This window comes from Lepidothrix coronata, unplaced genomic scaffold (genome assembly GCF_001604755.1).
Source record: "Lepidothrix coronata isolate B3197 unplaced genomic scaffold, Lepidothrix_coronata-1.0 Scaffold55, whole genome shotgun sequence".
Classification (NCBI taxonomy): domain Eukaryota; kingdom Metazoa; phylum Chordata; class Aves; order Passeriformes; family Pipridae; genus Lepidothrix; species Lepidothrix coronata.
In genome coordinates, this window is record NW_016690235.1 from 634,704 (window position 1) to 660,145 (window position 25,442).

Consider the following 25,442-nt stretch of genomic DNA (forward strand, 5'->3'; position numbering starts at 1 on the left):
AAAAAAAAAAAATCTGTTTTCTATAATCATGATCAATCAAATACCTTCTATACAGACTGTCAAATGCCTATTCAATTTTCCTGTAGTTGAATGCTTGAAAGGAATTTGTTTTGAAGTATTTCAATGCTGTCAGGATTACAAAGACACCCATCTGAGTTTGGTGGAACATAAGGAACATTATGTGGATTCACGATAAAAAATTCAGCTGATTCCCCTTGGTGTTCTTGTTCTTGCTTTCTACACTACCTCTAGAACTTTTTGAGGAGCAACACAGACAGTCCTGTGATTTGGTTTCAGATGTTTGCTGCCAGTTCTTGTCCCCAGGCAATCTCTCCATGGGTTGAGATGGATGGTAACGTTTTTGTAAGGAAAGCAGTAAAAAAAATACTACTTTTTTTCTCCTGATCAGATGTTTTCTAGATTTGACACAGATTATTGTTCAGATATGTAGTGCAAAACCAACAGAATGGGGTTTTGTTGGGAAAGTGGTGGGAAGTTGGATAGGCAGATGCAGGGTAAGGAAACTGGGTTCATTAAAGCTATGTGATGGCTCACTGTGAAACCACAGCCACATGTTTCTTCAGACATGTTAAACTATACTACCGTGCGAAGAAACTTATGCTCTGCCCTCTTCATGTGTTGAGAAAGATGCGGCAAATGTGTATGTCTACCTATAGTTTTAGATCAGACAAGAAACTGAGAGAAAGCTAGGAACTGCTTCCTTTAGTGGTACTTCCAGCATAGGTGGTCTTGAAGTATTAATGGCCAATGGCTGCATAAGTTAACTTTAAGTCAAGTAACTTAGTAAAGTCAAGGATATCTTGTCCATTTTGAACCTGAAAAGTAAAACATAGAATGGATCGTTAGGCTTTAATAGTAATATATCCTGTCATGGCTTGGTACTGCTAAGTGTTTAATATGTTCATGTTTGTTTTAGTCTCATCCCCAACAAGTGTACCAGATATTCACAATTTTCAAAATGCATATAGAGCACATGAAGCCATATAAAATTTCTTGATAGAAAAATCAATGCATAATCGACTTTTCTGTTTTGCAGGTGGGGGAATTGTTAACTTGGCTTACGAGTGTGCCATGGTTGGGGCTTAGATAATCTAACTTGGAGTTTTAGTGTCTTCCACTAATAAAAGAACCCTCTGTAATACAGAATGACTTGTTTAAACCACTTTTGAGCCTTAGACTGCATTCAAAATGGACAGCAAAATCTGAAGTTTCTTGTAAAGCTCATATAAATATTTCTTCCTCGTCTTTTGTTGTTCTCATTGGAAGGCTAAATGCAAGACATTAGGTGTTAAGACTGTCTCTCTTGCCTTTGTTACAACTGCTTCTAGAACAATATGCCTGTTCCAGATGTGATGTTCTGTGTAAAAGTGCTCTCAAGAACTCTGAGTCATCTCCTTGAAAAGTAATCATTGGTCACTTAGCTGTTACAGGATCCAAATAGGCACATGTTTTTTTAAAAAAAAAAGGCAGTTTGCCAAACTAGAAAACTTTAGAGTTTGTATGGAATCCATGCTGTGCATCCTTTCCAAAGACTTTTCAAAACTTAAAATCATATGGAACAGCACATTTTCTTTAATAAAATAAATAAATAAAGACCCTTTTAGTTTACACCTCAGCCGCAGGAAGATAAGTTAGTGATTAAAAAAATTTAATATATTACATCTCAGTTTTGACTTACCCGTCTACTGTGCAACTAACACTTTGTAAATACTTTATGTGGGCATTTGGGAAGAAGTTATTGGCCTGTGTGTCTGTAAGAATTTAAAAAAACCCTCAAAACACAAAGCTAAACCACAAGAAAATAAACAAGCCCAAACAAAAGCCAAACAAACACAACACACGTTCCCATTGCAGTTGATATTTGGAATAGTTTATGAGGTCTTCTTACACTGTACTGTGGTTATATATGAACTGTCTTTTCTTACGGTTCAAAGAGCTATACCTAAGTCAATGTCAGTGCTGAGACAGCAGTTTGTTTTTTTTTTTTTTTTAGGTTTTGGTGTCTACACTGTGCAATAAGTTTATCTTGTTTGCTTGTCTGTCTCCTTCCCTAAAACATTTTAGACAATGAGAAGAAAAAAATCAAAGGGGGCAAATCACAATGTTTACCTTCACGTGTCCTTCATATTCGTCAAATTCCAAGTGATGTTACTGGAGCAGAAGTCATTGCATTAGGTCTCCCTTTTGGCAAAGTAACCAATTTCTTGATGCTAAAAGGAAAAGGTCAGGTATGTAATTTTCAGTGTTTCAATTACAAAGGCAAGGCTGAAGATGTTGTTCATATTTAGGTCTTGCGTTTGACTGAAATGATTGCAACAATGTCTAAATATTTCATTGATAGTTCAAGATTTTCATATTTTCAAATGTGAAAGAATGTTATGAAATTTATTTTAAATTCTTAATACTTTGAATTAAATAATGATCTAGAAACTTGTTAATAATATTGTAAACATTATATCCACTTTAGGTAAGAACATATGGGTGATAAAGAACTACATTTTCTCTATTGATGTAGATGTATGTCTTGAAATAGCCTGCCTAAGTTACTAACATGCCTGTTAATTTTTTAACATCTTTTTAATTCTATTAGATGTGACAGAATAGTTCACACCATGAATAAACACTGAAATCCTAAAAATAATAGGCATTCATTCAAAAAACTGTCTAGAGCCATCTGGGTTAATATGATGCATAAACTGATAGATGTTTAGTGTCCTGTTCCTACTTTTTCAATCAGTATGTGTATCTGCTAGCTAGGTAATAATGCTTGGATTCAGAAATGTAATAAATTCATTAGCATTGTGGTATTTTTAGTGGTGTTGCTTCCCATATATCATACTTATTCCACCTCTTCTTTAATGACTTAATGTACTTACAATATAAAGCTTCATGAGAAAACCCACAAAACCCCATAAACATGCACACACAAGTGCATTTTAATGCTGAGCAAACCAGTACTTTACTTTCACATCATCTTTTTCTAGTGAGAGTGGAATTGGGAAAAAATGATGTTTCGATGCTTTGTTCTCTCCTGTAAACAAAAACAGCACTGAAGTGAGCTATGTATTGGTTACAGGCATTTTTGGAAATGGCTTCTACAGAAGCTGCTGTTTCTATGGTGAACTACTATACTCCTGCTACACCTCACCTCCACAATCGGCCAGTTTATATTCAGTATTCCAATTACAAAGAACTTAAGACTGAAAATCTACATGATCAGGCTGTAAGTATAATATTTCCATTTAACGGGATGCTGTATTGGTTTTGGCTAGGACAGAGTTAATTTTCCTTGTAGCAGCTTGTGACAGAAAGTATCAAGGCCTTTTTGGCTTCTCACATTGCCAGTGTGAGTGCATAAGAAGTTGGGAGAGGACCTAGCTGGGACAGTTGATCCCAACTGACCCAAGGGATATCCCACACCATATGATGTTGTGCTCAGCATAGAAAGCTGGGGGAAAGATGAGGAAGGGAAGATGTTCCAAGTTGTGGCCTTCTTTCTGAGTAATTGTTATGTTCAATGAAGCTGTATTTTCCTGGAAATGTCTGAACACCTTTCTGCCAATGGGAAATAGTAAAGGAGTTCCTTATTTTGCTTTGCTTACACGTGCAACTCTTGCTTTGCCTGTTCAACTGTCTGTAACCCAGCCCATTGGTTTTCTCCCTTTCACTCTTCCAATTCTCTTCCCCATCCTGCTGGGGGAAGGTGGCTGAGCAGCTGTGGCGCTTCACTGCCTACCAGGGTTGAACCACAACATTAGTGAATAGACTACTTTTCACATCAGTAGTCAATTTCTGATATATATAATGCCTGTCTTTTCATTTAAGCAGTAACTTCTTTCAGACAGAGACTTCTCAATATCTGTAAAATTACTGTGGAGGAGCTCAAGCTCAAGCTCAAAGCTTGCTCCTGATGAGCAAGAAACAAAGTGAGGGTGGCAGGAAGGCTGCCTGGAAGAACAAGATGCTCCTGATTGAACTTAAACATGAAAGAGAGGTTAGAAAGTTAGAATCATGGACAGGTGCCCCAGGAGAATTATAGAGCATTATGTGAGCATGCAGGGTTGTGGTTAGGAAAGTCAAAGATCACATGGAGTTGTCTCTGGTGAGTGGTGTGAAAAGTAGCAAGTATGGCTCCTCAAAGTGTATCAGCAGTTAGAAATAAGATTTTTTTTTTTTTGAATATGTGGGCCTGCTGCTGAATGGGGGTAGGGACTCTGGTGACAAAGGACATGGAAAAGTCTGAAGTTCTGGATGCCATCTCTTCAGCCTTTAGTGGTTAAGACTTGCCACTGAGTACCAAGCAAGTGAGAACAGTAGGAAAGTTTTGATGAAAGAAATAGAGAAGAATCTCACTAGGGAACATCTAAATTAATTGGATAAGCAAAAAGTCTTTGATCCTAAAGAGATACAGTTGTGAGTGCTGAGGGAGCTTGTCAATGTCATTGCAATGCCACTCTTACGGTCTTGTAATGTCACAGAAGTTGAAAGAGGTTCCAGAGGACTAGGAAAAAAGAAAATATCTCTCCTATCTTAACAAAGGACAACAAGGAAGAACCAGGGAACCACTGGCTGATCAGCCTTACTTCAGTCCTTAGGAAGGGAATGAAGCAACTCACCTGGAAACCATGTCCAAATGTTCTAAGGAGAAGAAAGGGGTTAGGAAAAGTCAGCATGGGTTTTTCAAAAGGATGTAAAGCCTGACAAATGTGATGGTCTTCTATGGTGAGATGACAGGTTTGGTGGATGAGAGGAGAGCAGTGGATATTGTTTATCTTGACTTTGGCAAGAATTTCAGTGTTGTTTCCAATAACATCCCAATAGATAAACTGATTAAATGCAGTCTTGTTAAGTAGATTGTGAGGTGATTTAAAAGGCTAAAATGGTTCTGAAGTAGCATGAAGTTTAGTTGAGGTTGAGTCACTAGTAGAGTGCCCTGGGGGTTGATACTTTGTCCAGTACTGTTTAGCATCTTCATTAATCCCTTGAATGATGGGATGGGGAACATGCTAAGCAAGTTTGCTGACAACACAGACCTAGGAGGAGTAGTTGACACATGGAATGGTTGTGCTGTCATTCAGAGGGATCTTGAAAAGCTGGAGAAATGAACTGGCAGGAGGAACCTCATTAAGTTCAAGAAAGGGAAATGCCAACTCCTGCACCTGAAGGGTAACCTCAGGTACCACTTTACACTGATGGCTAACCAGCTGGAAAGAAGCCTGGTAGACATGCCAAGCACTAGAATTAATTTCTTCCTTGTAGTTCTGAAGTACTAAAAATTGATTTCTTAAGACTATGAATTGAAAAATGCAGATGAGTGATTTATATCCTAATCTCTAAGCAAGGAAATACTCTTTGCACAATAAGATCAGACCACACAAACCATCATATTATGGTTGAAATCTGTTTGGATTTTTGGATTCCTGGATGATTTTCAATTGACCTCCCATTTAGTTACCTGAGTTATATACTGCAATGTGTATATCATGATTTTGTTTTCTGTAAGAATGTTGCAAGTAGTGATGGAGCATAAATCATTAATCATTTTTAATTTTTGCTCACACAAAAGACACTGAAGTCTTGTAAGCTTGTCAGTCTGGTAAATGTTATTTGGCTGTTTCGTCATCCAAGATTGTTGGATTGATTTTTTTAATCTGCAAAAACAAATAAACAGCAAGCTTTTTTTTTAAGGATGTGGTTTGTGTAACAGCCAAATATAACCATACATATATTTGCAAATAAGACTCCTTGAATCTCTTTCTGAGTATTTAACTTGGTGCGTAGCACTTGCTTTCTTCTCGAAAAATATTGTCTACTTTTAAAAATTGGAGAGGGGGCACTTATGATTCTTATATTTCAGTCTCATACCTTAGCAAAGCAGCTGAACACTGTGTTACTATCCTAGTGTCTAGGCTCAGGCCTGAAGTACAGATTAGTTTGCGGGGTTATATTTTTTCTGAAACTGGGGAACGTCTGTACGATGTGCCCTGTTTAGTCTGTCTTCCAAGAAAACAGTGTAGCTGAGACGATTTCAAGTCACAACATTATATTTGGAAAGGAACATGTCTCCATAGTTCTGCTACTCAGAGGAGGTTTGAAGGCCATGAAAAACAAGTGTAGAGACAAAACTCCAGTTGGAGGAGTGGTTGATAACTTGACTCTGAAAGAAGAGCAGAGTATACACCTTTAAGCTTATCCCCACCAAATCTCAGTTCCTGAAGAGAATGAAATCCTCAAAAAGCAGAGCAAATAGTTTTATGGGCACTGACTGGTTGTTAGTCTATTACAATATTGTGATCAATACTGTCATCAACAGTATTGCTGGAAAAATCTATAAATGTCAAAACCTTACTGAATTAAAGCAAAATTGTGGTTATGACATTATAAAGTAGTAACAAATTAACTAAAAAAAAAGTTGTAATTTTGTGAATTACACTGATCAGTTGTAAGGGAGGGGCATGGAAAGGAAGAGGTATGATTTACCTTTATTAATGTGGGATCTGAATCAACAATCATATGAAGGAACTACCTTTTTCTGTAGTTGCATTTTATATGCTTTTCTTCTAAGAGACCTTTGTTTCAGTATGATAATTTGCATGTAAATTAATTATGCTTTCTGCTGTGTTGTCATTTCAGAGACCCCAGGCTGCATTGCAAGGTGTGAATGCTGTGCAGCATGGAAGCCTGGCTATTACAAGTGCTCTTGATGGTGAAGGTGGACACCTTCCAAGTCAAGGTTCTGTTCTTCGAATCGTTGTTGAAAATGTTTTTTACCCTATCACTTTAGAAATGCTGTATCAGGTAATGAGGATTGCTTAAAAAAAAGATAAATTACAGTCTGTTCCAATGTTGGTGTTGTAAATCCACGAATTTATTTTTTTAAGTGCCCGTGGATCCTTAATCTTTTGAGTGAGGACTGCCTCTTTAAAATTATTTCTTGTAGTTTAGAGATCTAGGTTTGAAATAGTTCTGCACAGATGAAATTCCAGTAAACAAGGCTTCTGTACCCTGCTTTTCACGTTGTCATTTTTACCTCATTTCCTTTCTTTGGAAGCAGCAATGAACTTGAACTGTTACTTCTGATTTATGCCCCCATGATGAACTAGTGAAATACTGATTGTTATGAACTTGTGAATCCATATTTTAGCGCTCTTTGTACTGAGTAACGTCAGTAGTTTGCATTATATTTTAGGGGCTTATATGCACTTCTGTAATTCAATGCAAGTCATGTAAAATGCAAGTTGCTTTACAAATGTTTCTCGTTGTTCATCAACTACTAGAATGATATTTAACTACCTCTGAAAGCCCTGAATAGTGGTAGACTACAGCTATGAAAGACATTACTGTAACTTCTGCTAGGTATTTGGGTTATGCTGGTGAGAGCTCTAAGTTTAAAAACAATAACTTTGAGACCACTTCTTTGTGCCCAAAAGATTTGTTGATGTTTTTACAGGTACTGAAAAGCTTTTGTAATTACTAGTAAATTTATACAGGAAAAGACATGCCCCAAATAGGAGTTTCTGAAACGAATGTGATTTAAAATAACTGGGATGATTTTACAAGAATCTGCAGTCCTGGAAGATTTTTTTCCTGCTCTACTATGATCTCAAACAATAGATGATTGTTAGCAACACTTTATTTTTCTTCTTATCTCTTAGAATTTTCTCTTTCTCTGTTTCTCCCCACCATGATACTCATTAACTAGTATAGTAGTTTTCACTTTGATGTAGCAATTTACCTGATCTAAACTTTCTTTGAGTGTTGTTCACTCGTTACTGAACTTGTACAAGTACTATGTCAACTGCTTGGGATTATTAGTGCACTCAGAATAACCTGCGAACAAGCTTCTGTGGTTATGGGAACTGTGCTAGTTTTAACAGTGCAACAGCAAAGAGGAAATTCATGTTAGTTTAATATGATTAAAGTTTACTTCAGCAAAGTAGAATGATATTTTCAGTCTCTGAATTGCCCAGTGACCCTCACTGAACTACTTTTGCAATAGGTCTATAAAATTTAGCAATATTTGAAAAGGGATCTTATTTGCAGTTCTTATCGGGGGGCAATCTCCTCTAATTAAAGCAGCGCTTTGTGCCTCATAGCTACAATCTAACATTGCTTTAAGTGTGATAAGGTTAATACAAATGAACACTTGCATCAAGTATAGCATCATATGGAACGCTAGTAGGCAAGCTGTCATCCAAATCTTCAATTTTATTTTGTAAGTTATAACTGCTTGTCAAGAAATTAACTTTTTAAACCTCAATTTACCTTAAAATATTTATTGTAAGCAATAGAATATGCAGTTTTATCTGTGCAGAAACAAAATTGATATATACAGGGCATTTAGGTTTAAAACCAAGCAGGAGTATATTGAATTTCATTACCTTAAAAAGATCTATTTAGTCTTCTGGATAAACATGGAAAAGCGTATGTTGAGAAGCTGCAGTTAGGCCTTTCTTAAGAGGAAGTGCTTTATGAACAGGAAATCAATGGCTAATTTTAAATAGCTGTGGAAAGGTTTCTGTTCCATTTCCTATGACAAAATGATGACCGCAGCTTTAAAATCTTGTTTCTGAGAAATGAAAGACTGGGCACAAAGGGTTGGGACATTGGTCTTCTACCCATGATTCTAGGCTGGCAAAAGATATTTATCGTTATGTATGGCCTTTCTTTCCATTGCAGGTTTAATACTTCTCAGGGGTTTCTGCTTTCCTGACTATGCATTGATTCTAACAGTTTGTTACAAAACTGTTAGTATTTCACAAGCTCACCTTTCCTCTTTGACTGTTAATTTAGACATAGTTCTTCTGTACTTGAATGATATATCCTAGCTTTAATTTTGTCCTCACTCCTTGTGGCTTTGCTTTTGTATAGACACTTCCATGTAGTGCACACTCTCATTTTGCGTCTATATATATTTAATTTCATCCTTTCAAAATATTTCTGTAATGTTTGCATTTGCAATAAATCAAATACCATTTGATTGTAAAGTATGTGAGTTGGTTCCAGTCTAAGTCTTTGTCTTGCTCCTTTCCTCTTTGTCTTCTAGTTTGGACAATGGATCTTTGTAAACACATCACCTATTTAAGTTGTATTTTTGGCTAACAGATTTGCTGAATTTGTTTGAAGTACAGAATGTATAGGTGGATACCTTGAAAGGCAGTTTGCCGTTCCCATCTCAACTAGCTTCCAGAAACAAGGAATAATGTTGATAGGAATAGGCAGATCTGTCAGGTCAATGCATGGCTCCCACTGTGGTGTAATTTGAAAAATTCTGGATTTTTTGACCGTGGGATGATCTATTCAACACCTGGCCTACTGACGCCTGATGGGATGCACCTATCTCAGAGGGGAAAAAGAAGAAACCCAAGAGTTCTAGCACAGGAGCTAGTGGGGCTCATTGATAGAGCTTTAAACTAGCTGGGAAGGGGGAAACACCAGACTTGCCAGTGATGAGCAATGGAATGGTGTGCCAAACTTCAGGAAATGGGCATTAATGGGATCTGTCAATCTGCTTCATGAGCTGTTGGCTACAATGTCCCACACCTGAAATGTTTCTACACCAATGCACGCAGCATGAGGAATGAACCAGAGGAGCTCGAAGCTTTGGCCCAGTCCCAGAGACTTGACATCACTGACATAAGGGAAACCTGGTGGGATGAGACCTGTGACTGGAATGCCCTGTTGGACGTTTACAGGCTCTTCAGGAGGGATAGGCAGGGCAGAAGAGGCAGAGGGGTGGCACTGTGTGTAACAGAAGGGTTAGGATGTGTGGAGTTCACAGCTGGCAATGGCACAGTGGAGAGTTTCTGGATGAGAATCCAGGGACAAACAAATAATGCAGATGTCACCGTGGGAGTCTGCTATAGACCTCCCAGCCAGGACAATGACACCAGTGAATTATTCTTTAAGGAACACTTCCAAGTCAACTGCCCTTGTCCCTACAGGGGACTTCAGCTTGCCAGAAACAACTGGAAGCATCAAAGCATCACACATCTGGTGCAGTCTGGGCCAGAAGGTTCCTGAAAAACCTGGATGACAACTTTATGGAACAGGTTCTATAAGGGAGCCGACTTGGGAAGATACCCTCCTTGATCTGCTGCTTGTCCATAGAGCAGATCTCGTGAGCAAAGTGGAGATTGGGGCTGTCTTGGCCACAGCGACCATGAAGTGATTGAGTTTAAAAGATCTGCTGACAGGAGGAGAAGTGCCAGCAAAACCTCAACTGTGGACATGAGGAGAGCAGACTTCAGGCTGCTCAGGGAATTACAGAGTAAAGTCCCTCGGGAAAATGTTTTTGTGGGTGCTGGTGTCCATCAGTGCTGGTCACTTTTTAAACATCACTCCCTAAGAGCACAGGAGCAGCAATTCCCAAATGTCAGAAGTCAAGCAGGTGAGGCAGAAGGCCAGCTTGGCTGAGACAGGATCTTCTCTCAGAAATAAGGCAAAAAAGGAAGGTGTATGGCCAGTGGAAGCAAGGTCAGAGGACATTGGAAGAATGCAGAGATGCTGTTTGCCACTGTAGGTAGAAAATTCATGCAGCCAAGGCTAAACTGGAGTTGAAGCTGCCAGAAATGTGGGAGACAATAGAAAGAGATTTTTCCAAGTATGTTAATTGCAAAAGGCAGTATAGAAATATCATCACTGTTACAGGATGAGGATGGTCCCCACACAAACAGGGACAGAGACAAGGCAGAGGTGTTTAATACTTTCTTTGCCTCTGTCTTCAACATGGATGATGGACCAAGAGGGTCTCAGTGCCCTGAGCTGGAGGACCACGACAGTGAGAATAACTCCCAGCTGACCCCAAAATTGTGTGGGATCTGCTGCTCCAACTGGATCCCTACAAATCTGTGGGACCTGATGGGATTCATCCCAGAATTCTCAAAGAATTGGTTGATGTAATCACAAAACCTCTGTCAGTGATTTTTGAGCTCTCTTGGGAATCCAGAGAAGTCACAGATGATTGGAAGCTGGCAAATGTTGTCTCGATTTTTCAATAAGGGCAAAAAGGAAGACCCTGGAAATGACAGGCCTGTCAGTCTCACTTCAGTGCCTGGTGAACTCATGGAAAAGATTATTGTGGGAGGTATTGAGGAGGACAGTGCAGCCACTGGTCACAGCCAGCATGGCTTTGTGAGAGGGAAGTCCTGCTTATCAAACCTGATTGCCTTCTACAACAAGGTAAACCACCTGATTGATCAGGGAAAGCCAGCTGATGTAATTTTTTTGGACCTCAGCAAAGTTTTTGGTACAGTCTCTCACAGGATACTTCTGGAACAAAATGTCCAGCACACAGCTGGATAACCATGTTACTCAATGGGTGAAGCATTTGAGCAATGTTGTCAGGCACAGGGTGTGATCATTGGGGAGTCCTGCGTAGAAACATGAGTTGGACTCAATTATCCTTGTGGGTCAGTTCCAACTCCAGCATATTCTGTGATTCTACGACTTGGGAAAGTTCATTTGTCAAACCTCAACTCTGATTCATTATCCACAGTTTCTCTGCAGACACTGGAGAAATGCCTGTTTGGGCTCTCCTTCCCTGCTCTTAGTTGATCAGTTATTGCTAAATCTTTTAGGAAATTTTATCCTTCTTTCCCGCCTCTTGTAGCCTTTTTTTAAAATATTTTTTTTTTACCTGAAACAATATTCTGAGTTTACTCAATTTTTGTATAGCTCTCAGAACAGAAATACTTTTCAGAAATTTATTTGAAATATTAAATGCTAATTTTTAGAGTGCATGAATTATTCATTGGGTCTAAAAGTCCGTGCTTTTTCCTTAACAGATTTTCTCTAAATTTGGATATGTCTTGAAGATTGTCATGTTCCATAAGAACAATCAATTCCAAGCGTTGCTCCAATATGCTGATGCAATGAATGCATATTGTGCCAAAATGGTAAGTCCAGTGTATTCAAATTGATTTGTTTGTTTGTTTGTTTGCTTGTGGGGGGGGGTTCCTCTCCCCTCTGGTAAGGGGTCAACATTGGGGATATCTTGACCATTACCTTATGATTTCTCATCATTCTAACCCTCTTGAATAACTTTTGACATCCCTCATTTGTTAAGAGGACAGCACTCTATCATCAAACTGCAAACAAATATATAGCATACACCCAAGTGTATGAGTCTACCAAAACAAAAATCATTGATAAAGTCCCCTCTCAGTCTTCTCGAGGCTGAACGGGCCTAGCTCCCTCTGCTTTTCTATGTAAGAGAGATGCTCCAGTCCCCTCATCTTTGTAGCCTTCCAGTGGACCTGCTCCAGGAGCTCCGTTTCTCTCTTGTCCTGAGGAGTCCAGAACTGGACACAGCCCTCCAGTTGAGGCTTCACCAGGGCTGAGCAGAGGAGCCAGATTATCTCCCTCTTCCTGCTGGAATGCTCTTCCTAATGCACCCCAGGATACCATTGGCCTGCTTGGCCGCAAGGACACACTGCTGGCTCATGAACACTTTGTTGTCCACCAGTATCCCCACGTCCTCTGCAGAACTTCTTCACAGCAGGTCAGCCCCCATCCTGTGCTGGTGCCTGGGGTTATTCCTCCCCAGATGCAGAATCCTGCATTTGCCTTTGCTGAATTTCAAAGGGTTTGGCTCTGCCTATCTCTCCAGTCTACCAAAACAAAACTCAGAACTGTCAGTAGTGATGAGTGACAGTAACTGTAGTTGACTGAAAAGGTTTGCCTTTCAAACAGAATGGAATAGTTTCAATAAGGTTCAATGAAGAGAGTGTAGTTAAATGCCCGGAAATTAAATGAATATTACATGTTTTACTTGCTTGAATTTACAAGTGAGAAATTTACAACAATCAGTGTTTTCATCTTGAAATTCTTAATTTCAAACAAACTGTTTGCTGACTTTTAAAATGCATGTTCTCACTGATGAAGGAAAGCTCACCTACTCGGGTGTATTTTCTGTGGTGGGTTAACTTTGGCTAGCTGCAGGAACCCACCAAGCTGCTCTTGCTCCCCTTCTTTAGTAGGACAGGGGGAAAAATAAAAATGAAAAAGCTTGTGAGTCAAGATAGTGCAGGGAGATTGCTCAACAATTACTGTCATAGGCATACAGACTCGACTTAGGATAAGTAAGGAACAAAAACACCTTTCCTACTCCCTCATTCCTTGTACAAAAACAAAAGTAAAAACACCTTTCCTACTCCCTCATTGCTTATTCCCAGGCTCCACTTCCCTCCCAGTCCACTACCTCCTTCCCCTGAGAAGTGCAGCGGATAGGGAATGGGGACTGTGGTCATTCCATAACATTTTGTCTCTGCTGCTCCTTCCTCCCTCCTGTTCCTTTTGCCAGCTTGGGTGGTTCTGCCAGGATACAGTCCTTCCCTAACTACTCCAGTGTGGGCCCTTTTGTCATGGGCAGAATGGAAGCTTTGGACAAGGTTTACCGGGGAGACCCTCCTGTTGTGTCACAAAGTGCAGAAAGGACCCACTTGCTTTCTAAACTCCTCAGAGAGGAGTCTAAGTGCAGCTGGATCCAATCTTAGCCTCAGACTTAGTTAATAGTTTATGTTTAAAAGAATTATATAGGTGTAATTGAGCCTTTATACAACTCTGTCCCACTGGATTAAGGATGTCAAAACAAATATATTTATATTAATAAGATAAATTATTTATTTAACTGCATGATGATAATAATTAGACTAAAAAACATTAGTCAGAATTATTTAGCACATAGTATAGATAAAACTAATACTACAGTGCAGTATTTATTGAAACAATATTGAAGCAATGATATTAAAGCTAGCAAAAAAATTACTCAGTAGCAATGGCTGTGGGCTAATATCTTACTTAGCCTCCGAGAGTAACCTTGAGGGGCATCCGCACCCAAGAGAGGAATCCACACATGTACTTCTAGAAGGGGTGTGTTAGGAGACCCTGCTGTTAAAAAGTGGGACTGGGCTTTATAGTACAGAGTCATTGACTGTCAGTCAGATGTCTCCAAGCCAGCTGTGTCAGCTCAGCAGCTTTAGATAGGTTATCAGTAGGATCAGTTGTTTGTTCCTTTATCGGGTACTTTGTACACCACATCCTCACTGGTGCCAGTTTCTGTCAGGGAACATTGTTCTTCCTCAGAATGTTTAACTTTGGAATTGATGACTCAGGCTGCTCTCAGCATCCTTCAACACCAAAAGCAGCATGACCTCCTTTTCCATCCACCACTGATAACTTTTGCAAATAGGGTAAAGTTCAAGCTGGTTATCCTCACTTAGGCAGAACAACCTGATACACCATCCCACAGGTTGTAAGTGGGATGGATATCTGTTCCACTGTGGGTGTCCATGGGCTGCAGAGGGTCAGCCTGCCTCACCATGGTCTCCAGGGGAATCTCTGCTCCTCCTCTTCCCCCTCCTTCTCTGACCGTGGTGTCTATAGGGATGGTTCTCTCACTTGTTTCTCACATCTCAGGTCTCAACTGTTGCACACTGGTTTTTTAGCCTTTCCTAAACATGTTGCCCCAGAGGTGCCACCAGTATTCTCCTCCACTTTGTATAGCAGCAGATACTTTTTTTTGAAAATACTCAATATTATTTTTTATGTAAACAACTTATTCTTAAAGTTTTCTTATAATGACTAAATATTTTAATTTCTAAAAAATACTGCTAATTAGTTTCCTCAGTGATGAGTAGTTTTATAATTAAATGTTGAAAACTGAGTACTTCAGGACCTTTGCAGAAGGGACAGCACTGTTAAAATCATTGGGTTATAATACTTGAACTGTGAAGTTAAAAATAAAGACAAAAATAAAACTTACTTGAAGTTAAGCCTGAAACACTTTGATTTTATTTATTTACTAATATTGAGGTGACCACATATTTTAAAGAGAAATAGAGTCTGAAAATTCCCATTGAAGTATATAGAATAGATTCCTCTAAGTATTAAGTGGTAATTAGGATTCAGTTAAAAAAAAATTACTGAAAGATGAGATAGAATGGAACTTTTACCTTACTTTTGTTATTTAACTTGACTTTATTCTCAGCTTCAACATTAAAGGTTCAGGATATTTACGTATTTCTACTTGTACTTTAGTTCAGCAAGTAAATTCACTATGTGTTCAAAAGTTAAGAATATATTGGAAATTAGTAAATGTAGTTGGATTTATAGGCTGGTTGTTAGCAATAGTATCTTTTCTTGAAGAAGAGTATTTATAATAAATTACACCTAATTAAAGATTTCACAGAAATTAAAATTTCAGTCTAAATTATTTTAAATAATTTTGACAAACCAGTATCTTTTGAGTGGTTTTCTTCCCCCTTCATCCATCATGATTCTTTTACGACTGGTCTAGGCAGAAAATACTACTTCAGTGATCTTTCTGAGCGTAGCTACTCATAAGAAAATGGATTTTATGGATTCACAGGTTGGGTGAGGTTGGAAGGGACCACTATAGGTTATCTAGTCCTACCTCCCTTCTCAAGCAGTGTTCCCTAGAGCACATTGTGCAGGATTCGTGTGCAGATGGCTTTAGAATATCTCCAGGAAAGGAAACTCTACAACCTCTCTGGGCAATCTGTTACGGTTCTTGGTCACCCACACAGTAAAGTTCTTCCTCATATTCAGGTGGAACTTTGAAATCCCATTTGATAATTCCCAAGTTACCCTTGCTGTCTTTAGTTCTCATGTGAAACGGCAGCAGGAGGTAATAGTCAGATATGTGGAAAAGCCTTAGCAGTCTTTGCATTACATCTGTGATTCAAGCTCCTGGCAGACGACACCTTTTTAGATCAGCAGTCAGGTCAGCAGATGAGTGCCTCTGTCCTCTTCAGCAGGGAGTTAGCCACAACAATCACCCACCACTTCTTTTGGGCGATCTGCAGCACGGGATCCATCTGCTCTATTGCGTCACTTGAAGTCAAGCCCAGCTCCAGGGGTTTACATTGAAAAAGAACCTTGAGGTCATTGAGTCCAATGATAAACCTAACACTGCCCAAGTTCACCTCTAAACCATGTACCTAAACACCACATCTCCACATCTTGTAAATACCTCCAGGGGCGGTGACTCCACCACTTTCCTGTTCCAGCCTGTTCCAATGCTTGGTAACCCTTCTGATGAAGAAATTTTTCCTAATATCCAATCTAAACTTCACCTCACAAAACTTGAAACCATTTCTTCTGTCCTGTCACTTGTTACGTGGGAGAAGAGAGCAACCCCCTCTTCACTACAGTCTCCTTTCAAGTTGTAGAGAACAATAAGTTCCCCCCTGAGCCACCTTTTCTCCAGGCTAAACAACCCCTACTCCTTCAGCAGGTCCTCACGGGATGCTCCAGGCCCTTCACCAGCTTATGTAAGGGTCAGTTCCATGCAGTAAGAATTTCCAAATTAGTATTGGTACTAGCACCTGATATTGTGTGTTGAGTGGGAGACAAGTGAGATCAGAAACACAGAAAGTCATGTCATGCTTAAAGCTCTGTTTTGTCCAATTGGCACAAAGTGATGTAATACTTACTAACTAGTGGACTACACTGGAACTGTACACAGGATGTTTAGGTAAGGATAGTAGCAGCATAATTGTCTACTTGGTGTTTAAAACCACCACTTTAAAAACAGAGGATGAATTACTATTTGGATACAATTGCAAGGTGAAAATCATGGAATGGTTTGGATTGGAAGGGACCTTTAAAGGTCATCTAGTCCAACCCCTCTGCAATAAGCTGGGACATCTTCAACTAGATCAGGTTTCTCAGAGCCCAGTCCAATGAGCATCGATCACCTCTCTGCGCAACCTATGCCATGTTTCACCAGCTTCATTGTAAAAAGCCTCTTTCTCATATCCAGTCCAAATTGACCCACTTGTCCTGTCGCAGCAGGCCCTGATAATAGGTCTGTCCCCATCTTTCTTATAGGCCACTTAAGTACTGAAAGACTGCAATAATAAACTTATAACAGTGGCTGCTGCAATGTGTTTTGAATCTGAAAATGTAATTATTTTTCTTCAGTCTCTGGATGGCCACAGTATCTATACTGGGTGCTGCACTCTGCGTATTGATTTCTCCAAGTTAACTACCCTAAAAGTAAAGTACAACAATGACAAAAGCAGAGATTTCACTCGTGTTGATCTTCCTTTTGGTGATGGCCAACGAACCCTGGATGCATCCTTAGCTGCTACCTTTGGTAAGAAACCTTCACTTCTAGTGATAAATACACACTAAGATAATAATTTTTATGTTGCATTTATGCTCTAGTTTCATATGAAGTTCCTAGAAGGGTACATTTTGCATACATTTCTGTGTGTTAGGTCCAGTAAGATTTGTATGGAAAGCAGAAAGTCCAACTCAAGATAACTTAATATCTGTAACTATAACATGAGGAATGCTCATGGGCAAACTCAAGGTGTTGTCAAAAAGCTGCATTTGTAAAATGATTTGGAATGGTATTATTAGTACAGGTAATATAATAAATGTTGCGTATCAGTATGGTCAGTGAAAGTCATCACCAATTAACATTGTTTGCCTAAGGCTGCTTGAAAATAAGTGTTCTAAGGGTGTTGGCTCTTATTTGAGTTTATTTTAGGATAACTGCCTGCTGTAACAAAAAAAAACTATAAGAAAATTCAAAATGCCACATTTATAAATGTTTGTAGTCACCTTCTGAAAGATAAAATTTTAGAAGTTTTCTTGAATTTTAGAAGTCAATTCCATGGCATATAGGGAGACAGTGTCTGCTTGAAGTGACACTGGAGAAGCCCCTTTGGCTTAAATTGCTCTACCACGCTCATTTAATTAGCTTTAGGAATAATACAAATCACCAAACACATTGATCTGATGACCTGAAGTGCTCACAGTGCAATTTGAGCTATTTTAGCTATTTTTCTTTCTCTCTAATGATAATGGTTAGCAATAATACATAGGTATGAGCTGCCTTAGCTGTTGGATAGGTATCTAAGTGCTGTCCAATTGATTAGCACAGTAGAAAGGGTGGGGGAATAATTCCCTTTTTTCCTTTAGTTTTCTGTGATGGCTAGGGCAGATACTGGGTTTCATTTGATTTTTTGGATAGTTGAGTTAGTTAGCTTAGATTAGAGTAAGAATGTGAGGTGCTCTTACTACTTTCTTGGTTGTTTTTACTGCTCCCCTTAAAGACAGGCTTTGGATCTTTACTTTATGTACAACTGTCTTTATACTGAGGGGTGGAGCGAGGGGGGCAGAATTTGCCATACAGCATTATAGAAGTATGCTGTTACAGGTCTAATATATTCTGATTATTTAGACTTGCACTATTTGAAATGTCATTGGAAGGGGAAAGTACAATTAGAATAGATTAAAGATGAGCTTGCAAAGATAACTGTATGCTTTTGTAGGATAACACATGAAAACTGCTCCATTTCCTCCCCTTCACTCTTCCAAGCTTCTCATTTTTCATATTACAGTTTTCATTTGCTATAATATTAAGAACAACAGAGGTGCTGGTATGAAGAATAGTCTGATGTCTACCAAAAAGTGTTTATAGTGAAATCACAGTGAAGCAGCTGCATAGATATTTTTCTTTTAAGAAAATAGCTGTAGATGGGGAAAAGCATGCTTCTTAACCTTTCCGTCGGTGGTGACAACATGTATATGTTGTCATTGGCATGTTCTGATAGACTTAGTTACAGAACATGAGAAAAAGATGTTGTGAGTCATGTCAGCACTTGCACTTCCTGTGTTATTACTAGTGGATGTATTTTTGATGGAGAATTATAAGATAAAGCAGGTAACTATCAGAATAGTACTTTTTTTTCCTAGACTTGAAGTTGTCTTAATAGCAAAACTGAACTGCTCTTGAAACTTGTTTCTGTCTTTTTTTCTATTAAGTTTTGGTTTTGTTGGAAAAGATACTGTAAACACGCAGATTTTGTGAATATTTTGCACATAAAGAGTTCTTTCACCCAGTGAGCATAAGCACAGATACATGAATTAGCTTGCTTTGAAAGCTAGCTACTAGCCATGAAGCAAATGATTTTACACATTAAAGAAAAAAAAAAAGGCCACAAAGAATTCCAGATCTTTCAGCATTAGTTCAGTTTGACAATTTTTACATGCCTGATTTTGGTATCAGTGTGCAACATGCAAGTCTTATTTGGCAGAATAAAAGCTGTTTATCTATTTCTTTGTTAATGTGCCATTAGCATTTTTAGGTTGTGAATAAGTGATTAATAACTGTGTTGCCAGAACTTGTCAGGATAATGCACCAGTACATGTATTTCAAGAACAAAATTACTTGCTTTGGTGTGATAAATGTATTCGGTTGTTTGTATGAAAGACACTTTGTTGCCACAGATAAGAGTAGGTGTAATGTGATGCAATATTCATGAATACTTGATCTTTGGTGTTTGTTCCATTTGTCACTTTTGTAATTCATAATGGATACTTATGGTATTGTATCATACATTGTATCAAGGACCATTCACTAGTGAATGTGGCTGTATTTTAGTCTATGGTGGAGGTTTGAGTAGTAAAACAGACATATTACCAAGCTTGTAGGATGTATTTCTTGATTGTAATTGTCCCATTTTAGAGAAAAAATGTGGTGTTTGCTAACATATGAAAGAATCCACAACTCAGGCTTGTACCTAATTGCCTCTTAGAACACAAGTTTTTCTGCTGCCTTGGGTAGCACTTAACTCCACATACTAATGTGGAAATCACTGAGCCATCTGTGAGGCTGGGACTGTCTGTATGTTGCTATTCCAAATCTGTTTCATGGTTGTGATTTCCAGAGGAACCATAAAAACCACTGGTTATTTATGAAGTTATGCAAACTGGGAAAGTACATCTCTTTAAAAAGCAAAATACATATACTTTATGCATCTCAGCAGCTAGTAAAATTCAGAATCTCAGATCAGTTGTTGTTGTTTGTCTTGTTTAGCTTATATTCATTTTAGAAATATCAAGGAAATAGTCTTATCTTATCATTACAAAACATCTTTGAATATATTTACTTCCAGCAATTTCTAGAATGCATGTCCATCATGTGAATAAAAACTGTTGAACACCACAGACATATTAACTTTATTGGATACTAGTCTATGCTGTGCTTTCCTATTCAGACTTACCTACCTTATGTTTTGCCCTAACTTCATTTTAGAGAGGGACATTGAGGCTGATCAGAACATTTGCCTTCAAAAGTGTCTGAAAATTGTCTTTGTAAAACATAGAATCTTGGATTTCAATGAGAGATTTTAACACAAACATTTTATAAGATGTGTAATGACAGACAAAATCAGAATAACAACACTGGCAGCTGATTCTGAGTCTTGAAACCTCTTCTGTTTTCCAAAACGTTTAAAATCTCTTTTAATTAGATGTGTCTTCTCTCTCTAGCCACTCCAAATACGGTATTCCCATCATATCCAGGGGCTGCTGGATTTGCCCAACCCTTGGGCTTTCCTCAAGGTGCTGGTAAGTTTGTATTTTCTAAAAATGTGATATTTGTAGTTATGGCTAGTGGGCTACTTGAATACACCTGTTTAAAGCAAACTGTTTTCAGATACAGCAATCAGAACACAGTATCCCTTTGAGTAATTCTGATTCTCTTTCTCATATAACTCAGTAAAATTACTTTCTGTAATAAAAAACATTACTGATGTAGTTTATAGTTTAATAAGAAATTAAATGCCATGATAAATATAACCTGCAAGAGAAGAAATTAAGCATCTGTTTTTCTAAGAATCATCAGACTTCAATGATATTCAATGCAAATACAGGAAGTCTCCCCTTTCCTGGCTAGAAAGTGAGAAATAAATAGTTTTTTAAACTGAGTGATCTTTTCCTTTCTAACACAGGATAAACTTTTGTGCTGAATTATTTTTCTTCTTTCTTGAACTGCAATTTGTGTCCCCTTCTGTTTGGGTCTGTTTGTGTAGCTGAATATTTCTTCATCTCTGAAAGGGAAGCACTTCCTGCTTTATTGGTCAGGTACTATTAATAACTAAATTCCTTAAAAGCATTTTTAAATTGAATATTGATGTTTTTGCCAAACATAACTTGGTTTTGTCTTCTTTCTCTTCTACTTTGAGATGTCAAATGATGCTCTTTATACCCTTCCAGGTATTTCAGTTCCAGCTGCTCCTGGAGCACTTGGTTCTCTCACAATCACCCCGTCAACGGTGTCTGGACAGATTCGTGGTGTTGCTGGTATTCCAGGAAATTCTGTTTTACTAGTCAGCAACCTCAACCCTGAAGTAAGTTTGATTGGTGGAACTGATGCAAGTATCACCTTGTACCAACAGCCAGAATCCTTCTCGGAAATGGATGTTAGCTGAAGGAATAAGAGAAATTCTCTATGCTGCTAATATAAAAAACAGGACAGCTCTATACTTGTTTGAGGTAGTTTGTAATATTGATGAGGTTGAAAAACTCCGGCCATCTAGTGCTGCTTTATCTGTAAAGAGGGCAAAGGATTTTTCATTTATTAAAAAACAAGGACGTAGAAAAAAAGAAGGGAAGAGAAAAGGAGGTGAAAGCATGCCAAATCAAGTAGCTTTCTAAACATGGATAGAATCTTTCTAGTTTTGCAACTTTTCCCAGGTTGGAGAGGAAGCGCACAGGTATGCTTTGCTATTGACATCACTGTACATCTGTTTTTAAAAGTGAATATATACACATGTTCACTTTTCAAAGTACCACACAGATTTTGATTTTTTCATATGTTGGCAGTAAAATTACCAAGGACAACTTGGAAAGTTATTTTTGTAGTGGAAGTGACATAGGCTATTCTATAATCTTACTCCTGTTAGTCAAATATTACAGACTGATCTGTGCTTAATTAAAAGCCATGTACATCTTTAAAAAAAAACAAAAATCAAGCTCTACCAGGGCCATAACTTAAAATACAATTCTACTTGATTGTTGATAAGCAGTCCTATTGCAGCAATGTAAAATTCTTGTTTTACACACTCAATACATTTACTTAACCATAAAACTGTTAAAATTAGAAGTGATGGCAAAATGGAAGTTACCTTTATATTCTGAGGTTTAAAAATCTGTTGACCAGTTTCTTAAAGTAATTGTTTTGTTTCTGTTTTTGTACTAACAACCAAATTCCACGGTAAGCATCAAAAGAAACAGCTGCAGATAGGACTGTAAGACAAGTCACTTTTTCTTTGATTTGTCAACACGTCCTATCAGTGAGTTTCTGATGATGACTGTGGATATGCTTTCTGCAGCTGATTATTCAAGATGATTCTCTGAATCTTAAAAAAGAGTGTGTTTCTTAAGAATAAGCATATGTCAAAGATAGGTCAGAGCTATTTTTAGGACATTGCTCCTTTACATAATACTAACCACATCTAAGGAGTCATGTAGAACTTTGTGATGTAATGCATGTTACAGTATCAATGCATTAAATAATGCTCAACTTCTTAAAAGCTGTGAAATAACTATGTACAACAACATTAATTGTTGGAAATATATTTTGTGGCAACTGCGTAACACTTGTCCTTCAGTAGTGGTTGTCTGAGCCCTGTCACTTCTTTTTCTATGTATAGAAAATCTTATTGAGCTTATTTCAATTTGTATTTCTCCCCACTGCAGAGTTTTAGTCTGCACTTGAACATTTCCTTGCGACTTTTAAATTACCTGGCTTTGTCTTCCAAACACATTTTTTTTTTTAGAAAAATATTGAGGTCTCATTTGGATAAGAAATTTCTTAAAAACACTCCTCCATGTTGAATTAAAATATTTAGGCCAGAAAGATAAACTCTTGGCGAATTTAAATTTCACATTGATAGTAATTGTTCTCTATTACTAAATGCTAACGATAAATGGGTATGGGCTTGCATTTAGGCTGCAGTATCTTCCTTTTTTGAAAAATTCAGATATTTTGTTACACATTTCAAATGTTGTGAGATGAGAAGGAATAGGGCTAGAGGGTGTAAGTAGTGCTTCTGATACCCAGGTATTTTTAATACTGGCAAAACTTTTGCTCAATTGAATAAATTTTGGTTGCATTAGAATATAAATGATCTTCTTTGGTGCTTGGCATACAAGAATTTAATTGAATAGCTTCTGTTCAAACACAATTTAAATACCACTTTCTATACGCTTCATATATAAACAGTTAAATTGTATGTATATCACTTTAGAATGTCACAGTCATCACATAAAGGAATGGGGACAAAATTGAAGACAAAGCAAGCACATTTTGAAGCAACTAGGTTTGATTTCATAGGTGTTGTCTGCTGTTTACAAAATACAAAGGAGTTCTTGAATGTTCTTTTCTATTTTTAGTTTAGCAAATGTCTTTCATTTTTTCAGGGAATGAGCTGCTAGCTTAGAATAAGTTCAAATAATGAAGCTACTTAAAATATTAATAACTTCTGCAGCATGACAGACTGAGTCTTGAGTGACAAATATGCATGAGCTGAAGTGTTAGCTTGTTTAAGTATTTCACATGTGCATTGCAAATATATACTAACAAGAGTGCCATACCTTGTAGTTATTGCAGGGAATGGCTTTTGGAGAGACAGGTTTAAGTATTGATATGCAGTATTTCTTCCATTCTTTTTGTTTACCATACACTTATGGAATAGATGTCTTTATTTGCATGGCTTTAGAAATAATATACTCATTTTATCATTTGAACAGGCCATCACACCATATGGACTTTTCATCCTATTTGGTAAGATATGTCAAATATCCCTTGAGAAACCACAGGGCTAGCATTCTTTTTATTTATCTGACACCTGCTGGTTAATTCAAGCTTCATTGTTTTGTCCATATCCAAAAAATGCACAAGAGAATACACTGGTTTTAAAATTACAGTAATTTGAGTCAGGAGTTATAGGCCACAGATACCAAAAAAGGCAAAAGATTTACAGTGTCAGATGAATTTCAGTGTGTGGTCCAGTTTGTTTACTACAAAAATGGGAAGACAAAGTAAGAGGAAAAAACAAATATTGCATCAGAGGAAGTGCTGTATAGAATTGGATCATACATTAATTGCAGGGGACAATGTTTGGCATAGTAGTATTTTAATAAGCCTCTGTTAAGGGGACTTTGACGACTATTGCACTGATTAAAAGCTGAACATAAACATGCAGTTTTATGACTAAGATCCTGGGGGTTTTCCTCCATTTTGGAGCCTCAGAAAATAATACACAAACTTCAAAACTGTCCTTCATACTAATATTCTAACCAAGCTGTTGAATGAGATGATTATTTTTTGTAAATCTAATGTTAATCAAAAGAAACAGACTTGCCCTTCTGCTGCTATGAAAAGATTTCCTTTCTGTATTTCCACAGGTGTATATGGTAATGTGCATCGTGTGAAGATTATGTTTAAGAAAAGAGGAATTGCTTTGGTTCAGATGGCAGATGCAACCCAGGCTCAATTAGGTATTGATTTTTAAGGCACAGTTATGCTTCAAACTAGCATGAGCATAATATAAAGGAAGAATTTGCCCTCTGTCAGTGACAAGCATAAACAAATTCAATCCATCATTGTGCTGCATTACTACATACAAACTTTTCCTTACCAATGTTGATAATACTCTTAGTGGTTTAAAAACTAAGTTCCTGTGAATCTCAATCTAGTAAATGTTAGAATTAAAACATCATACAATTTTCCCATAGTTTGTCTTAATAATACATCATATGATTTTCCTGTAGTTCATCTTATATCTAGCTATTTAATAATAATCAACTGTTCTTTATTGAAATGATGTTTTGCATTTTTGTGGCATTTAGACTGGAGATTATATTACATCCTTGTACTTGTTTTAAATATAATGTTGTGGCATAGCCCACCTGGTAGACATGTGTGCTGGTTTAAGAGTTAACCAGCAGGGGAAATGAACTCAACTCAAAGGAGAGATTATAAGTCAGAATAACAATTTATTAAAATAATACAGTAAGTACAATCATACAAACAAACAATTGGTCTTAACCCACAAAACCCAAATGTATAACCCAGTACCCTGGGGCATGAACAAAGTGGTGTTCCTTGGGCCCCGCTTGAGTCCAAAGTAAAGGGAGAGGGGAAAAACCTGCTGGTGGGAGAGCTGTTGCAGTCTGGTCAAAAGTGGTGATTGCAGTCCAGCTGAGGTTGAGAGCGATGACCTGCAGTCTTCCTCTGGATCCCATGAGTGGTTAAAAATGTTCCAAGACTCCAAGATTATATATCCTCCAGTTCAGGCAGGAATGCTCAATACTTCCCTCAGGGCGGGGAGTTCCACAAAGGGTGTGAGGACAAGAGCATCCTCCTATCTCACAGGCCTCTTGACACCTAGTTTATAGCCTGAGGAGTCAGGCTCTATGGGCAGAGGGTGCGAATAGTCTATTGACAACAGTTTCTGGGAAATGGCATGGAAGGCTATAGAATACACAGTTTTGGGTTACACCCATACCATGATGAACTGGTCTCAGTTGTCCTAACTAGGACAACATGCAAGTTGCAGTTTAAATTTAGAATGTGAAAGCTGGCACTGAATAGA

At 37.9% G+C, this 25,442-nt stretch overlaps 1 protein-coding gene and 1 long non-coding RNA gene across 5 annotated transcripts in view; one reads left to right on the forward strand and one right to left on the reverse strand.

Moving 5' to 3' along the window:
* Positions 1–151: 151 nt before the first annotated feature.
* LOC108498103 lies at positions 152–13,336 on the reverse strand. 2 transcript variants are annotated; one of them, XR_001875064.1, is made up of 4 exons: positions 13,223–13,336; positions 12,917–12,992; positions 2,131–2,231; positions 152–836 (listed from the first exon to the last, which is right to left on the reverse strand). It is a non-coding gene; the product is annotated as an uncharacterized LOC108498103 (long non-coding RNA). The 2 variants fall into 2 exon arrangements; XR_001875063.1 differs by having other exon boundaries at positions 12,878–12,992.
* The window catches only part of PTBP3 (polypyrimidine tract binding protein 3), a 36,143-nt gene continuing 12,746 nt past the window's right edge, over positions 2,046–25,442 (forward strand). For all 3 annotated transcript variants that reach the window (XR_001875062.1, XM_017816404.1, XM_017816403.1), the window contains exons 1-9: positions 2,046–2,249; positions 3,098–3,244; positions 6,655–6,819; positions 11,808–11,918; positions 16,969–17,143; positions 20,332–20,409; positions 21,058–21,191; positions 23,596–23,629; positions 24,253–24,345. Coding sequence is in view for 2 of the 3 variants with exons in the window: in XM_017816404.1 (XP_017671893.1) it covers positions 2,229–2,249; positions 3,098–3,244; positions 6,655–6,819; positions 11,808–11,918; positions 16,969–17,143; positions 20,332–20,409; positions 21,058–21,191; positions 23,596–23,629; positions 24,253–24,345 (958 nt within the window). In the remaining variant the exon portion in view is untranslated. The remainder of the gene's footprint in view (positions 2,250–3,097; positions 3,245–6,654; positions 6,820–11,807; positions 11,919–16,968; positions 17,144–20,331; positions 20,410–21,057; positions 21,192–23,595; positions 23,630–24,252; positions 24,346–25,442) is intronic.